General features: G+C 41.3%; 2 protein-coding genes and 1 long non-coding RNA gene across 3 annotated transcripts in view; 2 read left to right on the forward strand and 1 right to left on the reverse strand.

Moving 5' to 3' along the window:
• Window positions 1-21,059, forward strand: part of plppr5b (phospholipid phosphatase related 5b) — a 130,072-nt gene that overhangs the window by 80,107 nt on the left and 28,906 nt on the right. The gene's annotated exons all lie outside the window — the stretch shown is intronic.
• Window positions 1,400-2,658, forward strand: LOC308385729 (uncharacterized protein). The gene is made up of 2 exons (XM_080864864.1): window positions 1,400-1,597; window positions 2,101-2,658. The coding sequence occupies exons 1-2, from the start codon at window positions 1,413-1,415 to the stop codon at window positions 2,369-2,371; spliced, it is 456 nt and encodes a 151-aa protein (XP_080720990.1). The 5' UTR covers window positions 1,400-1,412; the 3' UTR covers window positions 2,372-2,658.
• LOC308385731 lies at window positions 2,711-4,296 on the reverse strand. Its single transcript, XR_013969615.1, has 2 exons — window positions 3,807-4,296; window positions 2,711-2,975 (listed from the first exon to the last, which is right to left on the reverse strand). It is a non-coding gene; the product is annotated as an uncharacterized lncRNA (long non-coding RNA).

Consider the following 21,059-nt stretch of genomic DNA (forward strand, 5'->3'; position numbering starts at 1 on the left):
CCCTCCTGCTCCCGTCCAGCCTGTAGTCCAGCCCGCTCCCGTCCAGCCTGTTCCTGCCCAGTCCCCTGTAGTCCAGTCTCCTCCTGCCCACCGGACCCGTCTCGTCTCGACTGCCGCCGCCTTCCTCGCGGCCGCCCACCTGAAATGTCTCGTCTCGGCCACGGGCCACGTGGCCGCCCACCTGAACTGTTTTTGTTTCGGACTCCGTCCCTCCGTCCTGGGCCCCCTCCGCCCACCCTGTTCTGGTTTTTCTTTCTTTTGGCCGTCGGGTGCCGGCCTTTGAAGGGGGGGGGGTACTGTCAGGGTTTCTGGGTCGTTGACCCAGCATTTTCAGTTCATGTCCACTGTTTATCCTCTGTACGTTCCACTTCCTGTTTTGTGTTACGTTATTGTGAGGGAGGAATGACGAAAACAGGAGATGGCTGGCTGGCTGGCTGGCTGACTGAATGAACGGCTGACTGATCTGGACTTGGAAGGCAAACATGGGGCATAGACAGCAGTGACAACATCAATGACGCAACGCCGACCAGGAGAGAACTGAGGACTTAAATATACTGGCTGAACAATGACTGATAGGTGACAGGTGAGTGAGCAGCTGAACACAATTGAACTAACGATGCATGGAATAAGAACTAGAACATAATGCACACAGAGTAACGTAACACAAAACAGGAAGTGGAACGTACAGAGGATAAACAGTGGACATGAACTGAAAATGCTGGGTCAACGACCCAGAAACCCTGACATGCGAGAGTGAAGCTAAACACAGACACGCCTCCTCTCATCTATACGAGTTTGTTTCTCTCTTTCTCTCTACCCATCATTTTCCTGTCTGATCCAAGGGTGATGGTGGCACCAAAACAAGGCCATAATTAGATATTAACATACATATGTTACACAGTTGTTGTCCAGGAAACAGCTCCAGTGTGTATGGGTGCTCAAATATCTTTAGGCTGTCCTCATTTAAGTAACTGGATTCGAAAAAAACAGACTTCTACATTTATTAAAACAAAATACAGTTTAACAGTTTAAAAGAGGTGTGTGAGGGCAGGGTTGGCAACATTTCTGGCTGAAGCCATTCAGATTTGGATCTGTAACGGTGTGTTCACACCGAACGCGATGGACGCGAATAAAACGCCCCAAACGCCCCTAATTTGACGCGTGTACATTCGCGTCTCAACGCGTGTCCAAGAAAAATCCATCGCGCGTCAAAATATGATATTTTGACGCGCGTGAACCGGAAATGTGGGAGGAATGTGGGAGGGAGTTGTGCCAGACCTGGTTTTGCAAGATGGCAGCTATCGAGCTAGCGCTTGAAGAGAGAGTCTCCCTTCTCTATGTACTGTGGAGAGCAGAGCAGCAGCGTAAAAGACGTTCTCGCCATACCTAGGTCCATCAGGTCCTCCAGAGGCATGAGCAGTTTGGTGAGTTTCACCACTTGCTCCAGGAGCTGCGCCTGGATGACGGCCGATTCCAGCGCTATCACCGTCGGCCAGTTTGAGGACCTGCTTTCCCTCGTCGGTCCCAGCATTGCCCGCCTAGACACCAACTACAGACGCTCAGTCCCACCTGCAGAGCGCCTGTCCGTCTGCCTGAGGTTAGTAAAACTATTTAATACGGTAGTCCTTTATTGATATCTGTGCTAATATGCTAATCCATCCAGTTATACACTGCTAACATGGATGTGCTATGCTAACAGTGAATGCTGTCGGTGTTTACTGAAAGCAAACTGTGGTACAGAGACGACTCTTTATAATATTTCTAGTGATACTCAGAAGGTCTCATCAAGCCCCGATTTAATTCGATTTATGCTGTTATCAGTGTTTGCATGATAGCATGGCTGTGGTGTCACATCAATGTATGCGCTCGGTGTTTGCTGATATCAAACTGTAGCATTAGGACCACTGAGTTAACCTTTGTAGTGATACTCACTCCTTTTTATTTAGACCTGGTTTAATTCTGGGATAGTTGAATATTTGTATATAATCCCTGCAGCTGTCAGACTCTATAGCAGGGGTCACCAGTCTTTATTAATACTAATTTTGAATACTAATAATACTAATAATACTAATAATACTAATTTTGAACAATTTTGTCCAGGTTCCTTGTCACCGGGGACTCCTTCAGGACCATCGCGTTCAGTTTCAGAGTCGGTGTGTCCACGGTGAGCCAGATCACCCCCCAGGCAGCGACGTCCATCTGGGACTGTCTAGTGGACGACTTCATGGCTGTGCCTTCACCTGGAGACTGGCGCTCCATCACAGAGGGATTCCAGGAGCGCTGGAACTTTCCTCTGTGCTGTGCAGCTCTGGATGGGAAGCACATCCAGACAAAGGCACCCCATATATCATATAGGAGACACACACATTGATATACACTAAATATTCATTTCATTTCTTTTTTGTGGTGCCCAAATTGATGCACCTGCTTGATTTTGTTTAAACAATTATTGCACACTTTCTGTAAATCCAGTAAACTTCTTTTCACTTCTCAAATATCACTGTGTGTGTCTCCTGTATGATATTTAACTGACATTTTTTATTGTAACAACCAACGATTTATACAGGAAAATAATGTCTATTAACAAGGTTGCCCAAACTTCTGCATCCCACTGTATCAGTATATTTTGTCATTAGTATAATATGAAATAAAGTCTACATGTGTCAAGTCGTGTGCCAACATTTGCTGTGTAGTAGAACTGAGACATTAGTCATTATAAACATTTATTTAAAATAATATTAAAAGTCTCAAACAGAAAAACATTAAACATAAATATATAAAATATAAGAATTTACAGAGAGACAGGAATAAAAAGGACCAGCTGCTCTCCAGAGCAGGAACAAGGCTGAGGAGGAAATGCTCCATTGGAGACTGGTGTGGCCTCTTCAGGGACTCCAGGATGGCCAGCTCCACCGCCGATGGACCGTCCTGGGACCCGTCCCTCATCTGCCTCGGAGCCGTCCTCCTCTGTGGGCCTGTAAAACAGCACAAAACACAAAGAAATGAAGGCTGCTACTAGATTTTAATTTCAACATTGAAAAAAAAAAAACAATAACAGGATATAATCAGATTGGTTGTAGATATTTAGTAAAGGTGATCACAAGGGAATCCCACCGACTAAAACGGTATCAGTGCTTGCTGTACATATCTGTGGGTGCAGCAGCAGGAGCTCAGGGACTGGGGATGCTCTGCTGCAGAATCAGTTGGTTCTATCAATACAGTATTAAATGTTAACAGGTTCGATATAATAATCGTAGAGTAGACAGTGGTCCCTCATTTATTGCAGGGGTTCTCAGAATAACTAGCCCCTGGTCACAGTTCTCACAATTGATTCTCAAAGTGCAAACCTTTGTAGATTGCAAAACGTAAAAGTATTATTATGCCGCGGTTTGTCTTCATCTGCCCGCCACTTTCGTGCGCCTTTTTCCCTCACGGTGCAGGTGTCTATTTCCGAATGAGGCTCATAGTTATGGGTGTTTTTGTGCTGTTTTTTCTATTGGACGCGATGGTTATCAAAACCAAACGTGATAAATTTGGCAAGCGCAGGAGATTTGTCAATCAGGCTGCAGAATGCAATGCTGTACTGTGCAATAAAAAATCAGCGAAAAAGCAAAGCAGTGACGGATGAACAGCGGGACCACTGTGTGCTGTTTATTAATAAACAATAAAATATATTCCTAAATGACAACATGCATAAAAGCAGAACGGTATTTGTACGTCAGTGGGAAAATAGCGGTGGCTTGCTAGCTTTTGTGCGGCTTCCCCGGGTCAGTGAAAACTTTCAAAAGAGAAATGAATGAACTTACCAGGTTGCCCGATCTCTTCACATATCTTCCTCCAAGCTCGGTCCTTTTTATTCCTGTCTCGGTACTGAAAGCAGCTGGTGTTGTACAGCTCCGAGTTGTTTGCTACCGCATTGATTAGCCTTCCCCTCCATTGAAGTATGAAAGGCTTTGGCTGGATCTGCCCCTTTGACCTAGGTAACAGCCACGTCACCAGGCTCCTGATTGGTTGTCGCGGCGCGATTTGACGCTGGAGTTCAGATTTTTCCAACTCGAGCGGTAGACGCGAAACGCGCGTATGCACAAAGTGCAACACAAAAACTCACGCGCGTGGTTTTATTCGCGCGTCAAACGCGCCAGACGCGCTGCACTGACGCGCGTTTCACGCGTTTTGGCGTTTTCGCGACGCAAATCTGCTTCCGAATTTTCGCGGGACCCGCAATCGCGCGTCATCGCGCCTTTCCATTGACTTTACATGTAAACCTGACGCTCTATTCGCGTCCATCGCGTTCGGTGTGAACACACCGTAAGACATGCTACCCAGTCTGGCTCTGCTTAGTATATAGGAAGTCATCCCAGTCAGGAGTACAGCTATTTGACAAAATACATTTTGCAAATGCTTAAGTGACTAAACAGTAAAGTAATGTGTGTCCGTTTTCTGTGGTGGAGTTGTTCCACCTACAGAGCTGCAGGCTGTTGGTGGCATTTCTGCAGACAGAGCATCAGCTCTGGCTAACGGTGCCAGAGGCTCCTCACCTTTGTCCTCCTAAAATGTCAAGTGATTTCTCACACACTTCGAGACTGCACATTTCAAATCAGTTCCCTATAGTATGGTGGTGCACTGCTTAGTATTGTGTGTCGGGGCGCGGTCAGCGGCGCAGCTGCGGTGGAGGAGGACGCACTTGAGCGGCATCCACTCGCCAGCTTAAACGTCTGTACTGGGTCTTGAGCTTTGTTGTTGTTGGTGTGTGTTTGGCTGGTGCCTGAAAAGCTGCAGCCGCGTGTGAACAAGCAACCGTAATGAAGAAAGTATGCCGAAGAGCGGTGAGATGTGGTCGGGTCGTGGATTTGTTACATACTGTCACCTCAGAGAAAGAGGGGTCATGATTCAAGCTCTAGCTGGGGCTGGTTGTGAGGAGTTTGTATATTCTACTTGTACCTCTGAGGTACCCTAGCTTCTTCAACAGTCCAATTATAATCCTATACACTATACATTTATTTAGTACTGACTGAACTGAACTGTAACCAAAGAGCACAAAGTCTGCCAAGGAAATATCTCTTCTTACATCACTACACCACCAGCAGCCTGAACCGTTGACACAAGGCAGGATAGGTCCATACTTTCATAGTGATTATGCCCATTTCTGACCCTACCATTCCACTGTTGTACCAGAAATGGTAGCCTCAGTTTCTTGTTGTTGACTGACACGAGTTGTACACTGTTTGGTCTTCTGTTGCTGTCGCTCATCTGTTTAAGATGCTGTTCCGCATGCATTAGTTTTAACACGTGGTTATTTGAGTTCAGGTCTGGCTATTCCCCTCTGACTTCTGGGATCAGTCCGGCATCTTTGCACACAGAACTGCTGCTCGCTGGATCTTTTCTCTTTTTCAGACCGTTCTTTGTAAACTCTGAAGTTGGTATGTAGGAAAATCTGAGTAGCTAAGCCGTTTCTGGAATACTCAGACCAGCATGTCGAACAGCAAAAACTATGTTCGATTATTTAAATCACGTTTATTTAAATAACCTTTTCTCAGTTTTGAACTTCAGGAGACATTTTGACCAGGTCAGCCATTCCTAAATACATTGGATTAAAGGAATGTTCTGACCTACCTCTGGTTCTCACCCCTAGTATGTTGAAGCATTTTAAGACCACATTGTTTTCACACCCTTCTGCAATTAACCCGTTCCAGTTTGTATACTAGTCAAATTGACTGGAAATATGGTGTCTTAGAAAGATGATGTCTAACCAAATACTTACTTTAGACTGCATACTTCGTCCTCCAGTAACACTATAAAAAATCTTGGAATATGTTTTAACCAGGCTGCTTCCTACAGTGTGCAACTGTAAGCACTGCCTTTATTCATTTGAGCAGCTCCCAGTTTGGATTTGGGAGGCAGGCTTAATGTTTACTTCTTCACTCAACTTATTACACACTCTGTGTGTTTTATACACCACCACTGTGTTTAATTATTAGTCATAATTTAACTCTTAGCCTGTCTTCCACCCCTCACCCACAACCCTCCTTAAGCCTGGTTCTGGAGGCGTTGCCATTGGGGGTCATGTGATTGTTAGGTTTAAAATCTCCAGGTTCTTTACCTTACAGTAGAAAGTCCCTTTAGATAATTGCTGTTGTGAACTGCTGCTGTATGAATCACAGATTGTAAAGGTTTCTGAATATTTGTAACAGAAATACAGTGAATTCCTCAGATGGTTTCAATATCATCAGCTGTGTTAAATGTTCAGATTGCTGACCTAGCACTGGTGTAATGATTAAAAATAATGTGGCTTTACTGTCTGTTGTAACTCAGTCAGCAGGCCATATGATATATTATTTACAGCAATTCCTCTGAAGCCCAGATGGTTAGGAGGAAGGGAAGGACAGAAGCTCCAGGCTGTGTCACTCCACTTGATTCTTTCTCTTCAGTTGTGATTAGAGACGGTAAAGCTCGATGTTCACTTCTTTTGTCTGGTTTATGGTTAAATAAGAACAATTGTTGGCCCACCAGAGCAATGTTTCTGAGCTTGTTTCTCTTTGCCCTGCAAATTAGTAGCTGCAGTGGGCTTCACAGGTTCAGATAAGAACCCTGTGCTCAACAATTCATTTTTGAAACATTACATTCTTGACAAGTTTGATCTGTTTTAACCATTGTAACCAGTCCACTGTCTTACATAAAAAGTACTGGCTAAGTAGCAGCTGATGACACTGAAATGTACTGAATCTGTCATGATCCTGGGCCATGTTGGCCCAGCATTCTTAGTTTTCATGTATTTTTGTATTTTGTTCTTTATTTAGGCCATGATTCCTGGGTTGCTCTGTTAAGTTGTTCCTTATTTGATTTCCTCCTTGTGACTTTTACCCCCTGTGTGCCCCTCTGTATCTGTGAGCCCTCCCCTCCCCTCCTTGTGTTTTATTCCATGTTTCCCCAGCCCGCTATGCCTGTGCTCTCCTGTCTCTCTCCTCCTGTCTGCACCTCTGTGTACTTCCTGTTTTACTTTGACAGTGTCCCGTCAGTGTTGTGTTACTCCTGCCCTGTCTCGTTATGATTATCTGTGTCAGCTGTGTTCCCCGTGTGCTCCCACTTCCCTCGTTAACCCTCTGTGTATTTATGTGCATGTCTCCCTCAGTTCGGTGTCGCGTTGTCAATGTCTCCTCCCCGAACCTGTGTGTTTTTATGTGTTCCCTCGGTCCTCAGTTAGCATTCCCAGTTTAGTTCTGTTTCTTTGTGAAGCCTGCAATAAAGCAGTAATTTTGAGTTCAGCTTTTTGTCTTGCGTTTGGGTCCTCATCTGCCTCCACACAGCCAGTTCATGACAGAATCTGTTATGTAGGAAGAAATGAAAGAGAATTTTGAAGAAAAAAACAAAATTTTCTGTTCCCTACATTGTAGAGGGTGACTTTGCATCCACTAAGCAGTGAAATGAGAGCAGTAAGGGGTTAAACTGAGATTCAGCGGTTGGGTGAACCCTGAGATCAGTTGTAGTGGCTAAACATGGAGAGAAGAACCACAACTTACAATCACTCTAATGTGAGCTCCACGTTAGAGCTGACCTGCTGCTCTCTGTGGATTTACAACACTGAATACAACACGATGTAACAAGATGCTTTTACAAGGCAATTATTATGTCTTTATACTACTTCAGCACACAGAGGAACTGCAGCTGCTGCTGGGCCTTCTGGGGTTGTGGGTCCATGGGGGATGGGAATGATAGCGGAGGCCTTCAGACGGGGGGGAAACGTGACATGACTCAGGGAGAGGTTGAACTGCCAGCTGGTCGTCAAATAATGACATCCATAGGACCTCTGTGTAAGGGCTATTTATAGTCCAAATTTTATGTATAGGCTCTGTATGGGTAGAGGCCATGTTTTCTGCAGATGATTAGCGAACATCTCCATGATGGCGGTTGCAGCTGCACGGTGGATGTCCCCAGCTTCTCACCGACAGTTTGTAAAATGCATGCACTGACAAAGCGTGTCGAGCACATAGTCTAGGTCATACGTACACACTTGCACAACTTCTCATACTTTCTGTTGCAACGTCTTTCATAGCAGTCTAGCAGTGACAACATTTCCTTTCTCTTACAAAGCTTTTCACAATAAAACAGGATGCCAGCCTCACTAAAACAAGTGCAAATGCGCTTTTAAACGTAACACATTGTGACCCAGAATGTTATATTTTATATTTTAACATGGATTTACACGTTTTGAATATTTCAACACATTTTAATAAATTTCAGTTTTAACCTGGTTACAAACAAATACGTTGATTAATTAAAATAAATAAACCAATTAAAGAAAAGCAGGAAAATGTAAAATAACAGAACACATTTTCATCTCTCCTCACTCTTCTCTGTTTTCTTCTTCTGTCTTCAGCTCTCCTCTCACTCGTTTCCCGACACCCTTTGCTTGTTACCTCACTTATTTGTTTTATTTGGCCATTACTGTCTGTCTCTACTTCCTCTCCTGTATATCTGTTGTGTTTGGCTGTTTCCTCTTTTTTTCTTTTTCTTTTTTTTTCTTTTTTTCAGTAGTACTGTTGTTCTGCCAGCACATCTCTAAATACAGGGAAACAAATAGAAAGACAGATTTAACCTATCAGCTCATATTTACATGCAGTCATAGCTGTCTGCTCGGGTTTCACCACACAGGTTAATAAAATGTTGACAGCATAGGAAGAAAACCTCTGAACACTAACAGAAAATCCAAAATAAAGACATCAAGAAGTAGGAAAGCAGACATCTGCACAGTATGACACAACAAAGCACACCACCAACCTGAGGATGCATTCAGTGCATTCTGATTTGAAGGGTTCCTAAGTGAGAGGCGTGCCGCAGAAGTATCTGCGTGGTGGCCAGAATAAGATCTGTTCGAATTCTCGAAATTCTAAAGAAAATTTCAAAGTTTTCATCCTATAGAGGATACTCTGGACCATCCTGAAAGGAGAGGAGAAAACGCCATCCCATAATTCATTGCAACGGAATAAGCAAAGTGGTGCAGAACGTGTAAATGTTCATTGTAACTGCATTTTCTGTTCATGACATAACCTGCTGATATTATTTTTAACAGCAGCCTGTTAAACTCACAGCTGAACATCACACAGCTGGAATCAAAACTACTTCCTGTTGAGTTGTTACTGCACGAAGAACACAGAAGGCTTTATCAGCCTAAGATCATGATCTATATTAACTGTTAAAGGTATGCTAAGGTTAATCAGTGTTCATTTGTAATGTCCTTAGGATGAGTTTTTACTTCAGTGCAGTTCAACTCGGATAAATGATGAATGGAGGGAATTTTGTGCAGTCACAGAGTCACACAGCAGCTAAATTTAAGAAAATAAGGTTAATTTTATATTCCATGGGAAAGATTTAATATGATAGGCAAATTACTGTGATGTCACAATTGCAGGATGTGATTTACGTGGCTCAAAATCCTGAGCATGATGGAGAACGCTGCTAACCAAAGTAATCCAGAGTGAGCTCAGGTTACGCACGTCTTTCTCTCTGCAAACAGCGAGGCAACTCAGATAAATGAGATGAGGCTGAAGGAAAATCAATATGCTTTTAATATAAGTAACAACTTCTGATAGAAACGACTGAGTAAAGGGTTATTAGGACATCGGGCACAGAGCAAGATTCATCAGGTAGCGTTTCTTTACAAGCTCTTGCACCCTGTAAACATGAAATGTGTGTGGAACAGCTGAATAATGTTTTTACATTATTGTCAGATTACAAGCCATCTCAGTTACTATGTTACTGTGCTGTGCGCAACATTCAGGCTTGGACCTGACACAGTAACAGTTGTATTTGTTACACATGCAGCAGAGGGAATACACTGGCTGTGTGCTGAGAAAATGACTTTTCTGCTTTGTTTCATGAAAGCAGCATTACTGAGGAACAGTAAGTGGACTCACCTCGAAACACTCAGAGTGCCAAAGTTTTGGTTTTTGAGCCATCCACGCAAAGTGTGATTATGCACTTGTTCCAATAACATCTTCCCTTCTTGCTAATAGGACAGTTTATTTTCAACTATCAAAAACACAAGAGGCATAAAACTTGGATTTCATGCGATTTGCAGTAAATTGTGTCTTACAGACTTTGTCATTTACATGTGTGTGACTCATTTAAATGATAGTGAAACTTACAAATACATATGTCACATATGTTCACAACTGTCAGTCGCCAAACTAATACTGTGCCTCTTTAATAAATCCAGCATTTTTTTTTACATCTAAAGCAGGTTTTGTGCTGCTGTCGACTTTAGCAAATAAGGCCCTAAGTGTTCCTTCTTCTTTCAAATTCCAGCGATATTTTTCACAGACAATGGAGACACAACATGTGGTGAAGTAAGAAGTGGATTTTGTAGTTAACTACAGCTTCAATCATGATCGTGACTGAAGCATTAATTAATGGCAGGACTTCTTTGAGCAGTTTTGTAGGAATGGGGTCTAAAAGACACGTTGATGGTTTGGAGGAAGTAATTATTGAAGTTAACTCAGAAAGATCAATTGGAGAAAAAGAGTCTAACTTAACATCAATGGTACTAAGAGTAGCTGTAGATAATATTACATCTGTGGGATGATTACTGGTAATTTTTTCTCTAATGATTAAAATTTTATTTGTGAAGAAGTTCATGAAGTCATTACTAGTTAACGTTAAAGGGATGGTTGGCTCAACAGAGCTCTGACTGTTTGTCAGCCTGGCTACAGAGCTGAAGAGAAACCTGGGGTTGTTCTTATTTTCTTCAATCAGTGATGAATAGTAAGATGTTCTGGCTTTGTGGAGGGCTTTCTTATAAAGCAGCAAACTATTTCTCCAGGCTAAATGATGATCCTCTAAATTTGTGACACGCCATTTCCTCTCGAGCCGATGAGTTATCTCAGTGGGCATTTTGACAGTTATACCAGGGAGTCAAGTACTTCTGATTTGAGGCCTCATTTTTCACAGGAACTAAAGTATCCAGAGTCGTACATAGTGAGGAGGTAAAATTATTAAGATGACTGACTTCTGTGAGAGTAGGCTGTGATGCATCAGTGAATGACATTTCACCACTTGTAATTTTTTATGAAATATATTTCATATATTATCTTCAGTGTAGGCCTTGCCATCATGTTTATATTCTTAATGTGAAATAAGCATGAACCACACTGGCTAACTGCTCTGTTCTTGCAGCCAGTTTCCATCTTCAAAGTCAGACACTTCACACTTGTCCAATAAAAACAAGGCGTAACTTTTCTTGACTTTCTTGACGCTTCTCATAACTAATTGTTGCAAAGATCCGTATTAACATTAACAGTCTCCAATTGATCTAAAGCCAAAATACTTTGACTTGAATGACAAAAAAATACAGTCATTGTACCCCAAATATCAGTTATTTAGGCTTCAATTAAATTTTAACAAACTAAAAATGTTAGTTTAATAACATTTAAAATACTAGGTATACCAAAGAATACTCTCAGACAGATTGTTTACAAGGCAACAATGTAAAATACTAATTCACAGAGGAACAAGCTAGTCACACAATGTTGTCTTCCATACCACTGACTACAACTGATTGCACATTCTTAACACCAGAAGGTGGCACTGTGGTTTACAACACCTCTCAAACATTTTCATCCTCTCACGCGGAGAGCAGAACACAAACTGTCTTTCAGCTAAAGGTACACAGCCTAACAATCTTGTTTTTATAGGGTCATGGTCTCGTAGCAGTAGATACATCACATACCCATGAAACATAGCAGTTTACCCCAGTAAAAGTAAAGCGAATTAGAAGATAGAAGATTTTTCACCTCATCTCTGTAAAATGATGCTGTTAAAAATGTCTCTAGCTGATAGTTTAGCAGTTGCTAGGCAACTGGAGCATTGAATTGAAGGCTGGACAATCCCATTTAACAGCCCCTTAGTTTGGGCCTTTGCAGTCTTCAGATCCTTTGAAGGATGCAGCAGGAATTGGGAAGCCACTACAGTAACTTAGTAACACAGAGACAAGACCTCAATACCCTCAAACTCGATAAAAAAAACGAACTAACTAAAAAAACACCACAACCACACACAAACTGTGTTAAGGTTCAAAAGCTGAACTAGCTCAACAGCATTATGAGAGAAAGCAAAACTCAGTGTCGCCCACAATCTCTACCATGTCAATCATAGCCACAAGCTTCAGCCTCATTCCCAGCAACCCTCTGTCCAGCCTTGCCCTCAGTTATCTCCATGATAACACCACTACACAAGCAAAATAAATATAGAAATAAATGTGAAAATAACCCCTAACCAGAAAATTAATTTAAAATAAACAGGGATTGAAACTAAACACTAAAACTCTGTATGCATTTCACCATTGTGGTGAAGGTTATAGTTTGTCACTTTCAGGCTCAGGTTGCTTAGGTAACGGTCTATGTATTTATCACCAGGTCATATGTAAATCACCTATAGTCCTCACTTTCATTGACAGTACCCCACCCACTTCCCGTCACCCATGTTTTTTTCCACACAGTCTTCGGAAGTCGTGGAACATCATTCTCTTTCTATGGTCTTTCATCACTACATCACTGTCTATCACTTCCAGTACGTATGTAGATTAAGACTCAAAATTACCAATGGGAATTAATTCAATTTATTTAAACAGCACCAAATCACAAAAACAGTCACCCAAAGGCACATTATATTGTAAGGTAGACCCTATAATAATACATACAGAGAAAACCCAACAATCATATGACCCCCTATGAGCAGCACTTTGGCGACAGTGGGAAGGAAAAACTCGCTTTTAACAGGAAGAAACCTCCGGCAGAACCAGGCTCAGGGAGGGGCGGGGCCATCTGCTGTGATTGGTTGGGGTGAGAGAAGGAAGACAGGATAAAAGATATGTTGTGGAAGAGAGACAGAGATTAATAACAGGTATGATTCAATGCAGAGAGGTCTGTTAATACATAGTGAGTGAATAAGAAACACTCAATGCATCATGGGAATCCCCCAATTCAATTCAATTCAATTTTATTTATATAGCGCCAAATCACAACATAAGTCGCCTCAAGGCGCTTCATAGATACAGAGAAAAAAACCCAACAATCATATGACCCCCTATGAGCAAGCACTTTGGCAACAGTGGGAAGGAAAAACTCCCTTTTAACAGGAAGAAACCTCCGGCAGAACCAGGCTCAGGGAGGGGCGGCCATCTGCTGCAACCGGTTGGGGTGAGAGAAGGAAGACAGGATAAAAGACATGCTGTGGAAGAGAGACAGAGGTTAATAACAGGTATGATTCAATGCAGAGAGGTCTGTTAATACATAGTGAGTGAGAAAGGTGACTGGAAAGGAAAAACTCAATGCATCATGGGAATCCCCCGGCAGCCTATGTCTATTGCAGCATAGCTAAGGGAGGATCCAGGGTCACCTGGTCCAGCCCTAACTATATGCTTTAGCAAACAGGAAAATTTGAAGCCTAATCTTGAAAGTAGAGATAGTGTCTGTCTCCTGAATCCAAACTGGAAGCTGGTTCGACAGAAGAGGGGCCTGAAAACTGAAGGCTCTGCCTCCAATTCTACTTTTAAATACTCTAGGAACAACAAGTAGGCGTGCAGAGCGAGAGCGAAGTGCTCTAATAGGGTGATATGGTACTACAAGGTCATTGAGATAAGATGGGGCCTGATTATTTAAGACCTTGTATGTGAGGAGCAGGATTTTGAATTCAATTCTGGATTTAACAGGAAGCCAATGAAGGGAAGCCAAAACAGGAGAAATATGCTCTCTCTTTCTAGTCCCTGTCAGGACTCTTGCTGCAGCATTTTGGATTAGCTGAAGGCTTTTCAGTGAGTTTTTTGGACATCCTGATAATAATGAATTACAGTCGTCCAGCCTGGAAGTAATAAATGCATGAACTAGTTTTTCAGTGTCACTCTGAGACAGGATATTTCTAATTTTAGAGATGTTGCGCAAATGGAAGAAAGCAGTCTTACATATTTGTTTGATATGTGCATTGAAGGACATGTCCTGGTCAAAAATGACTCCAAGGTTCCTCACAGTGTTACTGGAGGCCAAGGTAATGCCATCCAGAGTAAGGATCTGGTTAGATACCATATTTCTAAGCTTTTCAGGGCCGAGTACAATAACCTCAGTTTTATCTGAATTAAGAAGCATGAAGTTAGCGGCCATCCAGGTCTTTATGTCTTTAAGACATTCCTGCAGTTTAACTAATTGGTGTGTGTTATCTGGCTTCATGGACAGATAGAGCTGGGTGTCATCTGCATAGCAGTGTAAATGTATGCTATGTCTTCTAATGATACTGCCTAAGGGAAGCATGTATAATGTAAACAGAATTGGTCCTAGCACTGAACCCTGTGGAACTCCATAATTAACCTCAGTGTGTGAAGAGGACTCTCCATTTACATGCACAAACTGGAGTCTATTAGATAGATATGATACAAACCACTGCAGCGCAGTACCTGTAATACCTACAGCATGTTCTAATCGCTCTAATAGGATATTATGGTCGACAGTATCGAACGCTGCACTAAGGTCTAGCAGGACAAGCACAGAGATGAGTCCACTGTCAGAGGCCATAAGAAGATCATTTGTAACCTTCACTAAAGCTGTTTCTGTGCTGTGATGAGCTCTGAAACCTGACTGAAACTCTTCAAATAAACCATTCCTCTGCAGATGATCTGTTAGCTGTTTGACAACTACTCTTTCAAGGATTTTTGATATGAAAGGAAGGTTGGAGATTGGCCTATAATTAGCTAAGACTGCTGGGTCTAGAGATGCTTTTTGAGTAAAGGTTTAACTACAGCCAGCTTGAAGGCCTGTGGTACATAGCTGATCATTAGAGATAGGTTGATCATATTTAAGATCGAAGAATTAATTAATGGCAGGACTTCTTTGAGCAGTTTTGTAGGAATGGGGTCTAAAAGACACGTTGATGGTTTGGAGGAAGTAATTATTGAAGTTAACTCAGAAAGATCAATTGGAGAAAAAGAGTCTAACTTAACATCAATGGTACTAAGAGTAGCTGTAGATAATATTACATCTGTGGGATGATTACTGGTAATTTTTTCTCTAATGATAAAAATTTTATTTGTGAAGAAGTTCATGAAGTCATTACTAGTTAACGTTAAAGGGATGGTTGGCTCAAAAGAGCTCTGACTTTTTGTCAGCCTGGCTACAGTGCTGAAGAGAAACCTGGGGTTGTTCTTATTTTCTTCAATCAGTGATGAATAGTAAGATGTTCTGGCTTTGCGGAGGGCTTTCTTATAAAGCAGCAAACTATTTCTCCAGGCTAAATGATGATCCTCTAAATTTGTGACACGCCATTTCCTCTCCAGATTACAAGTCATCTGCTTTAGGGTACGTGTTTGAGAATTATACCACGGAGTCAAATACTTCTGATTAGAGACCTTAGTTTTCACAGGAGCTACAGTATCCAGAGTCGTACGTAGTGAGGAGGTGAAATTATTAACAAGATAATCGACCTCTGTTGGGGTAGCGTTCAGATAGCTGCTCTGCTCTATGTTGGTACAGGGCATTGAAGATGATAACAGTGGGTGGATTATATTCTTAAACTTAGTTACAGCGCTTTCAGAAAGACATCTACTGTGATAAAGTCTACTCTCCACTGCTGTGTAATCAATTATTGTAAATGTAAATGTTATCAGGAAATGATCAGACAGGAGAGGGTTTTCAGGAAACACTGTTAAATGTTCAGTTTCTATGGCATATGATAAAACAAGATCTAGAGTGTGATTAAAGTGGTGGGTGGGTTTTTTTTACATTTTGAGAGGAGTGGACAAGGCTAAGCATCAGGCTTTCAAATGAATTAAAAGTCTGTCTGGGTCTTTGGTTGATTTATAGGCTGGTGTGAGAAATTGCTGCCACACCGCCCCCTCGGCCTGTGCTTCGAGATTTCTGGTAGTTAGAATGACTCGGGGGTGTTGATTCATTTAAACTAACATAATCATCCTGCTGCAACCAGGTTTCTGTAAGGCAGAGTAAATCAATTTGTTGATCAATTATTAAGTCATGTACTAACAGAGACTTGGAGGAGAGAGACCTAATATTTAATAATAATCCACATCCACATGATAAGAATTCAGCGATTCCAATTCCATTATCTATTTCACTTTTTTATTCTCACTGGGTTCTCATAAGTTTTGAAGTCATTACTCAAAAAAAGTAATTATTACACATATTACACAAAACACTTTTCTTAAAAGTAATGCGTTACGTTACTTAAGTACTCCCGGGAGAAAGTAATGTTACACTAGTTGTAACATTACTTTCATAATACTCTGTCTCATAATAATAATCTCAATAACACGAATCCCTATCCTAATGAGGACTCTCTGATGAGCTCTTAGTATTTAGGTATGAACACAAAGCGCTATACAAATACAGGCCATTTACCATTTAACACAAAGATCATTAAGAACAAAAAAGTGAACATTAAAAAAAAAAAAACCCAACAACTAATAACAAAAGAGAACATCAAATAAACATGAGATCAAAGTCCCCAAAAGCCCCAAAACAAACAAAGAAAAAAACAAGTCTAAATCCCGGGTCCAAGACCCAGGACAGTGACACGTGCACTGCTTACGCAATTCTCCAACTAAAGTCTTAATGATTCTGCTGTTGAACTAGATCAAATGAACCCATTTCATTTCGTACCATGCAAACATGTTTCCTTTTTCTTCCACCTTCACCTTTCTGCATTCCACCATTTCAAGAAGAGTTTGGATTATTTATTTCTTAACTTGATATACATAGGGCTGGGTTTTGATTATCGATTTATCGATTAAAATCTATTCTAGCTTGGATAACGTGATATCCGTTCATTACAATCTTGAATAGATTTTTTAATATACATTTATTTTGCCTGAAACACCAGAATCTCAGGTTAAACCTCACAAAATTTCAACAACCAGCAAACAGCTAAAACAGTAAATGAGAGCAGGAACACGGATTCTGCACAAAGATGTAAACACAAAGCGCGGACCCGCCGACGGATCAGAATCAGTGAGATGTGACTTTCTCAACGACGGCACGGACACGGTCGGGGCTGAAAGCCAATAGCTCACTGATTCTGATGCGTCGGCGGGTCCGCGCTTTGTGTTTACGCCCTTTTTTTGCGGCTTCCTAAAGCTGTTAGTTTTATCTCTCTCCAAACAATATTGACTGAATCAGCAGCAAAAGAAGATCCAAACTAAGCTTCACATAAACATCGTCATGGACTCACTCTGACTTTTACTGTTTTGCTTCCACCACAATAAAATCACACTTCATGCACAGCTCTCTCTCTCTCCTTCTGTGTACTTCAAGAACAGTTTCCTGTCTAAAAATCTGTTTTCTGCATTATTCGCTTGCTTGTTACGCACAAGTCTACTGTTGTTTACAGGCTGTCGGCCGCTGTTTTTTTTCCTTTTACTTACTTCCGAAAAGAAAACGTAATTTCTGCTGTTCAATAGGCTTCTAAACAAATGTAAACTTTTTAAAATTATGCAAAATTGCAAAACGCTCAGCTGTGTCTCTAATCAAACTTCTGTAACTTAGCGCTGCTTCACTTCAGCAGCATCAGGTTATGTTCATATGTTGATTAATGGTTTTCTTTTGTTTTTGATCTACTGCAGAAAATTTTTATAAATCCCAGGCCAGGAAAATCGGCTTCATGTTTTTCTGTGTTTTATCCTCAGTTACTTTGACACAAAGGCCTCTGCTGTGATGCTCACACTTTTGATAAAGTCTCACAAGTGTCAGCTTTCGTTTTTATAGATATAAAAATATGGAAATGTACTGATGCATGATCTGAATTATAATATTTCTGACTGTCTGAGGCAAAAAGAAGACATTGGTCCATACACCTGAAAGTCCTGAAAACACATTGTGAATTCTGTCTCGAGTCTACGGATGTATCCGTGTATTTCCACGGTGCTGCGCTGAGCGAACAGCTCCTGAAGCATTTGAAGTGTTGGAATGTGGAAATTTCAACATTGCTTGAAAAGACTGCCAGCTAGCAACGTCCCTCTCACTGGTAGGCTAAGTTATTTTTAGCCAATTGCAAGCTGAATCTGGTAGTCGGGGTTGTTAGCTAACATACCATCATTAAGAAGCAGTATAATTAATGTGTATGCGAGCTAATTTGCGATGTGCACCGCTGGCCCGGCCATTTATTTTTTAATGCACCTTCTCAGTGTCACGATCCTGGGTCTTATGACCCAGTGTTTTGAGTTTTAGTTCTTTTGATGTTTATAGTATGTTTAAGCTTATTAGGTTTCCTATGTTCATTTGCTTATTAGCTCCCCCTTGTGTTTTCAACCCCTGTGAAGTCTCCCTTGCCCTTCGTGTGTTTCATGTCTGTTGTCTTATGTTGTCATGTCTGCCTCTCATGTTTCCTGTTTTATTTTGAAGAGATCTCGTGTTTTTATATTATGGATTATGTTTTGAGTCCTTTGTTGTACTGTTTCTTGTTTCCCTAGATTTCAGTTATGGTTATCATAGGTTTAGTTCTTTGGCTTTGTAATATGGCTTCCCTGTGTTCAATGTTGTGTCTACTGTGACCTTTTGTACCATGTTTCTGGTCCCTATGTTCTGTCTTCTCAGTTGCTGTTAAGTTTGCATGTTTAGAGTTCAGTCTGTGTGTTTCCTGCTTTACTTTGAAGGTCCATGTCACATGTCAGTGTCTCTAGTTTTGCTTCCCTTGTCTCGTCCAGCCTGATTTCTCCCAGCTGTGCTCTCCTTCTGTGTCTCATTCCCTCGTTATCCCTCTGTGTATTTAAGCCCTGTGTTTCTCTTTGTCAGTGTCGTAGTCTCCCTCATGGCTGCGTTTCCCTGTGTGTCAGTTTATCCGTGCCCCAGTTTAGTTTTGTTATATTTTTGTGCCATTCTGCAACAAAGCAGCTTTTTGAGTTTTATTCCTGCGTGGTAAGTTTTGTGTTTGGGTCCTTCTCCTGCCTGTACACAGCCGAAACATGACACTCAGATTAATTCACTGCGTGTCGTGCCCAGGGCTGGACTGGGACAAAACATCGGCCCGGGCATTTTGACTAGAGACCGGCCCCCCAGGTATTAAAGCCATAAAGCCTTTGAATGAAAACAAACGCTGTGGTGACAGTGATGTACAGTCTTGTTGGTATATGTATGATTTCTATATATATTACATCAGATAAAAACTTTGGTTGTAAGATTCAGATAATTATTTATTAAAACCTAGACATTTTAAATGAGAATAAGAAAGTATGTCTTTGTGCCCCCCCTCTCCCTGTTAATGCCCTACCTGGCCCCCTGGCTAAACTTTGCTAGACCCGCCCCTGCACAGTTACCAGCTGTCAGCTACTTAGAAAAGGATCCTGGTGTTATTTGTCTCTCAGAAACAGTTCATAACTTCCCTTCAACTCATTCATGTCACCTAAAAGGTAAACCTGTTTCTCCATCACCTGTTCAGCTCTGATGATCCAGTAAGGACATCTCCTGGTTTCATCTTCATGTTTCCCTCTCACCACATATCCAAACCAACATCATGACCAGCAGCTTTACAGCTGAGGCTCCAGCAAACATCAGCTGATACTAGAAATTAATATTAAATAAATTCTAACAACAGCTGATCAAGCTTAAATGTGCTGCTGTTGTTTAGCGCGACCTGCACTGTTTTCCTCTTTCAGTTTCATGATTGAAGAAGAAACTGGAGAGGGAGGGAGAGAGAATGAGAGGAGAAGCAGCTGACAGCGTAACGACAGAATAACTCCAGCTTTGTGTCTTTTTCCATTGTAGCTGAAGTCCGAGACAAACTATGTTCCTTTTCAGCTCAATACGAAATGCGTAATATTTTCTCTGAACGCGGGACGATTCCGCTTTTTACGGGACGGTTGGCAACTCTACGAACTACCCAATCAATCAACTACCCAATATTGAATCAATGTTGAACGCTGACATTGATTCGACGCCAAATTTTCAAACACTGTTAATGTTGAAACAGTGTCAGATTCTGATATTGAATCACTGCACCCTTGGTTACTATTGCAACAACAATAACGTCATGATTAAAAATCAGTACTTAACAGGTATTTGTATCAATACTAAACGGCTGCAAATTACAATCAATACTTAAACCTGCAAAAAAGACATGTGTATGATCCACAAATAGGAAACCATTATATGCTGATGTCCATAATAATATCCATATAATATGAAGCATCTGGCATTATGTAATAATAAAAAAAATGACAGACATCTCTGTATCAATAACAAAGTAATTTATTATATTTAAAAAAGCTTCTTTGTTACATGTATTGGTTACAGGACACTTTTTTTTTAAGCTTACTCTGGGATCGAGCTGGATATCAGGCATTCTGCACCCCCCCCCCCAACCTGCTGAGTCAGGTCATCTAGGACACAAACAAACAAAAAGAAGAAGAACAATAGGCCAAGTTAGATCTTAAATATGAATAACCTCTTGTCAATTGTCTTCAGCAGGGAGAAAGCATCTAAACTACTAGGCTGATTAATATGAAAGTCACAAGGCAGAAATCAGCAGACTGCTGCCTCACTTTGATTCTCAAAGAGCCATTAGCTGAAAGGCTCAAAGCCTAATTTTCTAGAGATCAAATGAATAAACCAAACTATTTGCAGTGAAATGCATTTCTATTCCTATTTATTGGATCTTCCAACGATAGCCTGCTGTTGTATATTCAAGCAGAACATACAGGAGAAGGCCATTTTTATGCAGTTTAACCGAATTTGATAATCTCTAAAGTTCTGGGTTACAAATTTCCCAGAACCTTTAAGAACTTACCATTGCTTTATTCACCTCCGGTCATTGCAGTTCATCTCATCTATGTTAAAAGGCTAATCCAGAGGCAATACCCCAGCATCAACAGGTTCAGTGCTGCAGGATTAACCAAAGGCTCTGAACTCTTCACGGAGGGTCCCGACTTCTCTGATCAGCTCTGTTATCATGATTATACGTTTTTGGAAGGCTGAATCTGTTCAAAAGAACAATAACACAAAGAATACTGGCTTGTGATAAACTGGATAAGCATTGTGATGAGAAAAACAACTATATCCATAAGTGATGGCTTCACA

Source organism: Rhamphochromis sp. 'chilingali' (genome assembly GCF_963969265.1).
Source record: "Rhamphochromis sp. 'chilingali' genome assembly, chromosome: 18".
Taxonomy (NCBI): Eukaryota; Metazoa; Chordata; class Actinopteri; order Cichliformes; family Cichlidae; genus Rhamphochromis; species Rhamphochromis sp. 'chilingali'.

What these genes read in the sequence shown, in the direction of transcription:
- LOC308385729 (XM_080864864.1), top strand. Translation starts at nt 1,413, where the DNA reads ATGAGCAGTTTGGTGAGTTTCACCACTTGCTCCAGGAGCTGCGCCTGG. An exon ending in CGCCTGTCCGTCTGCCTGAG is followed by an intron (nt 1,598 to 2,100) that starts GTTAGTAAAACT and finishes AATTTTGTCCAG; the next exon opens with GTTCCTTGTCACCGGGGACT.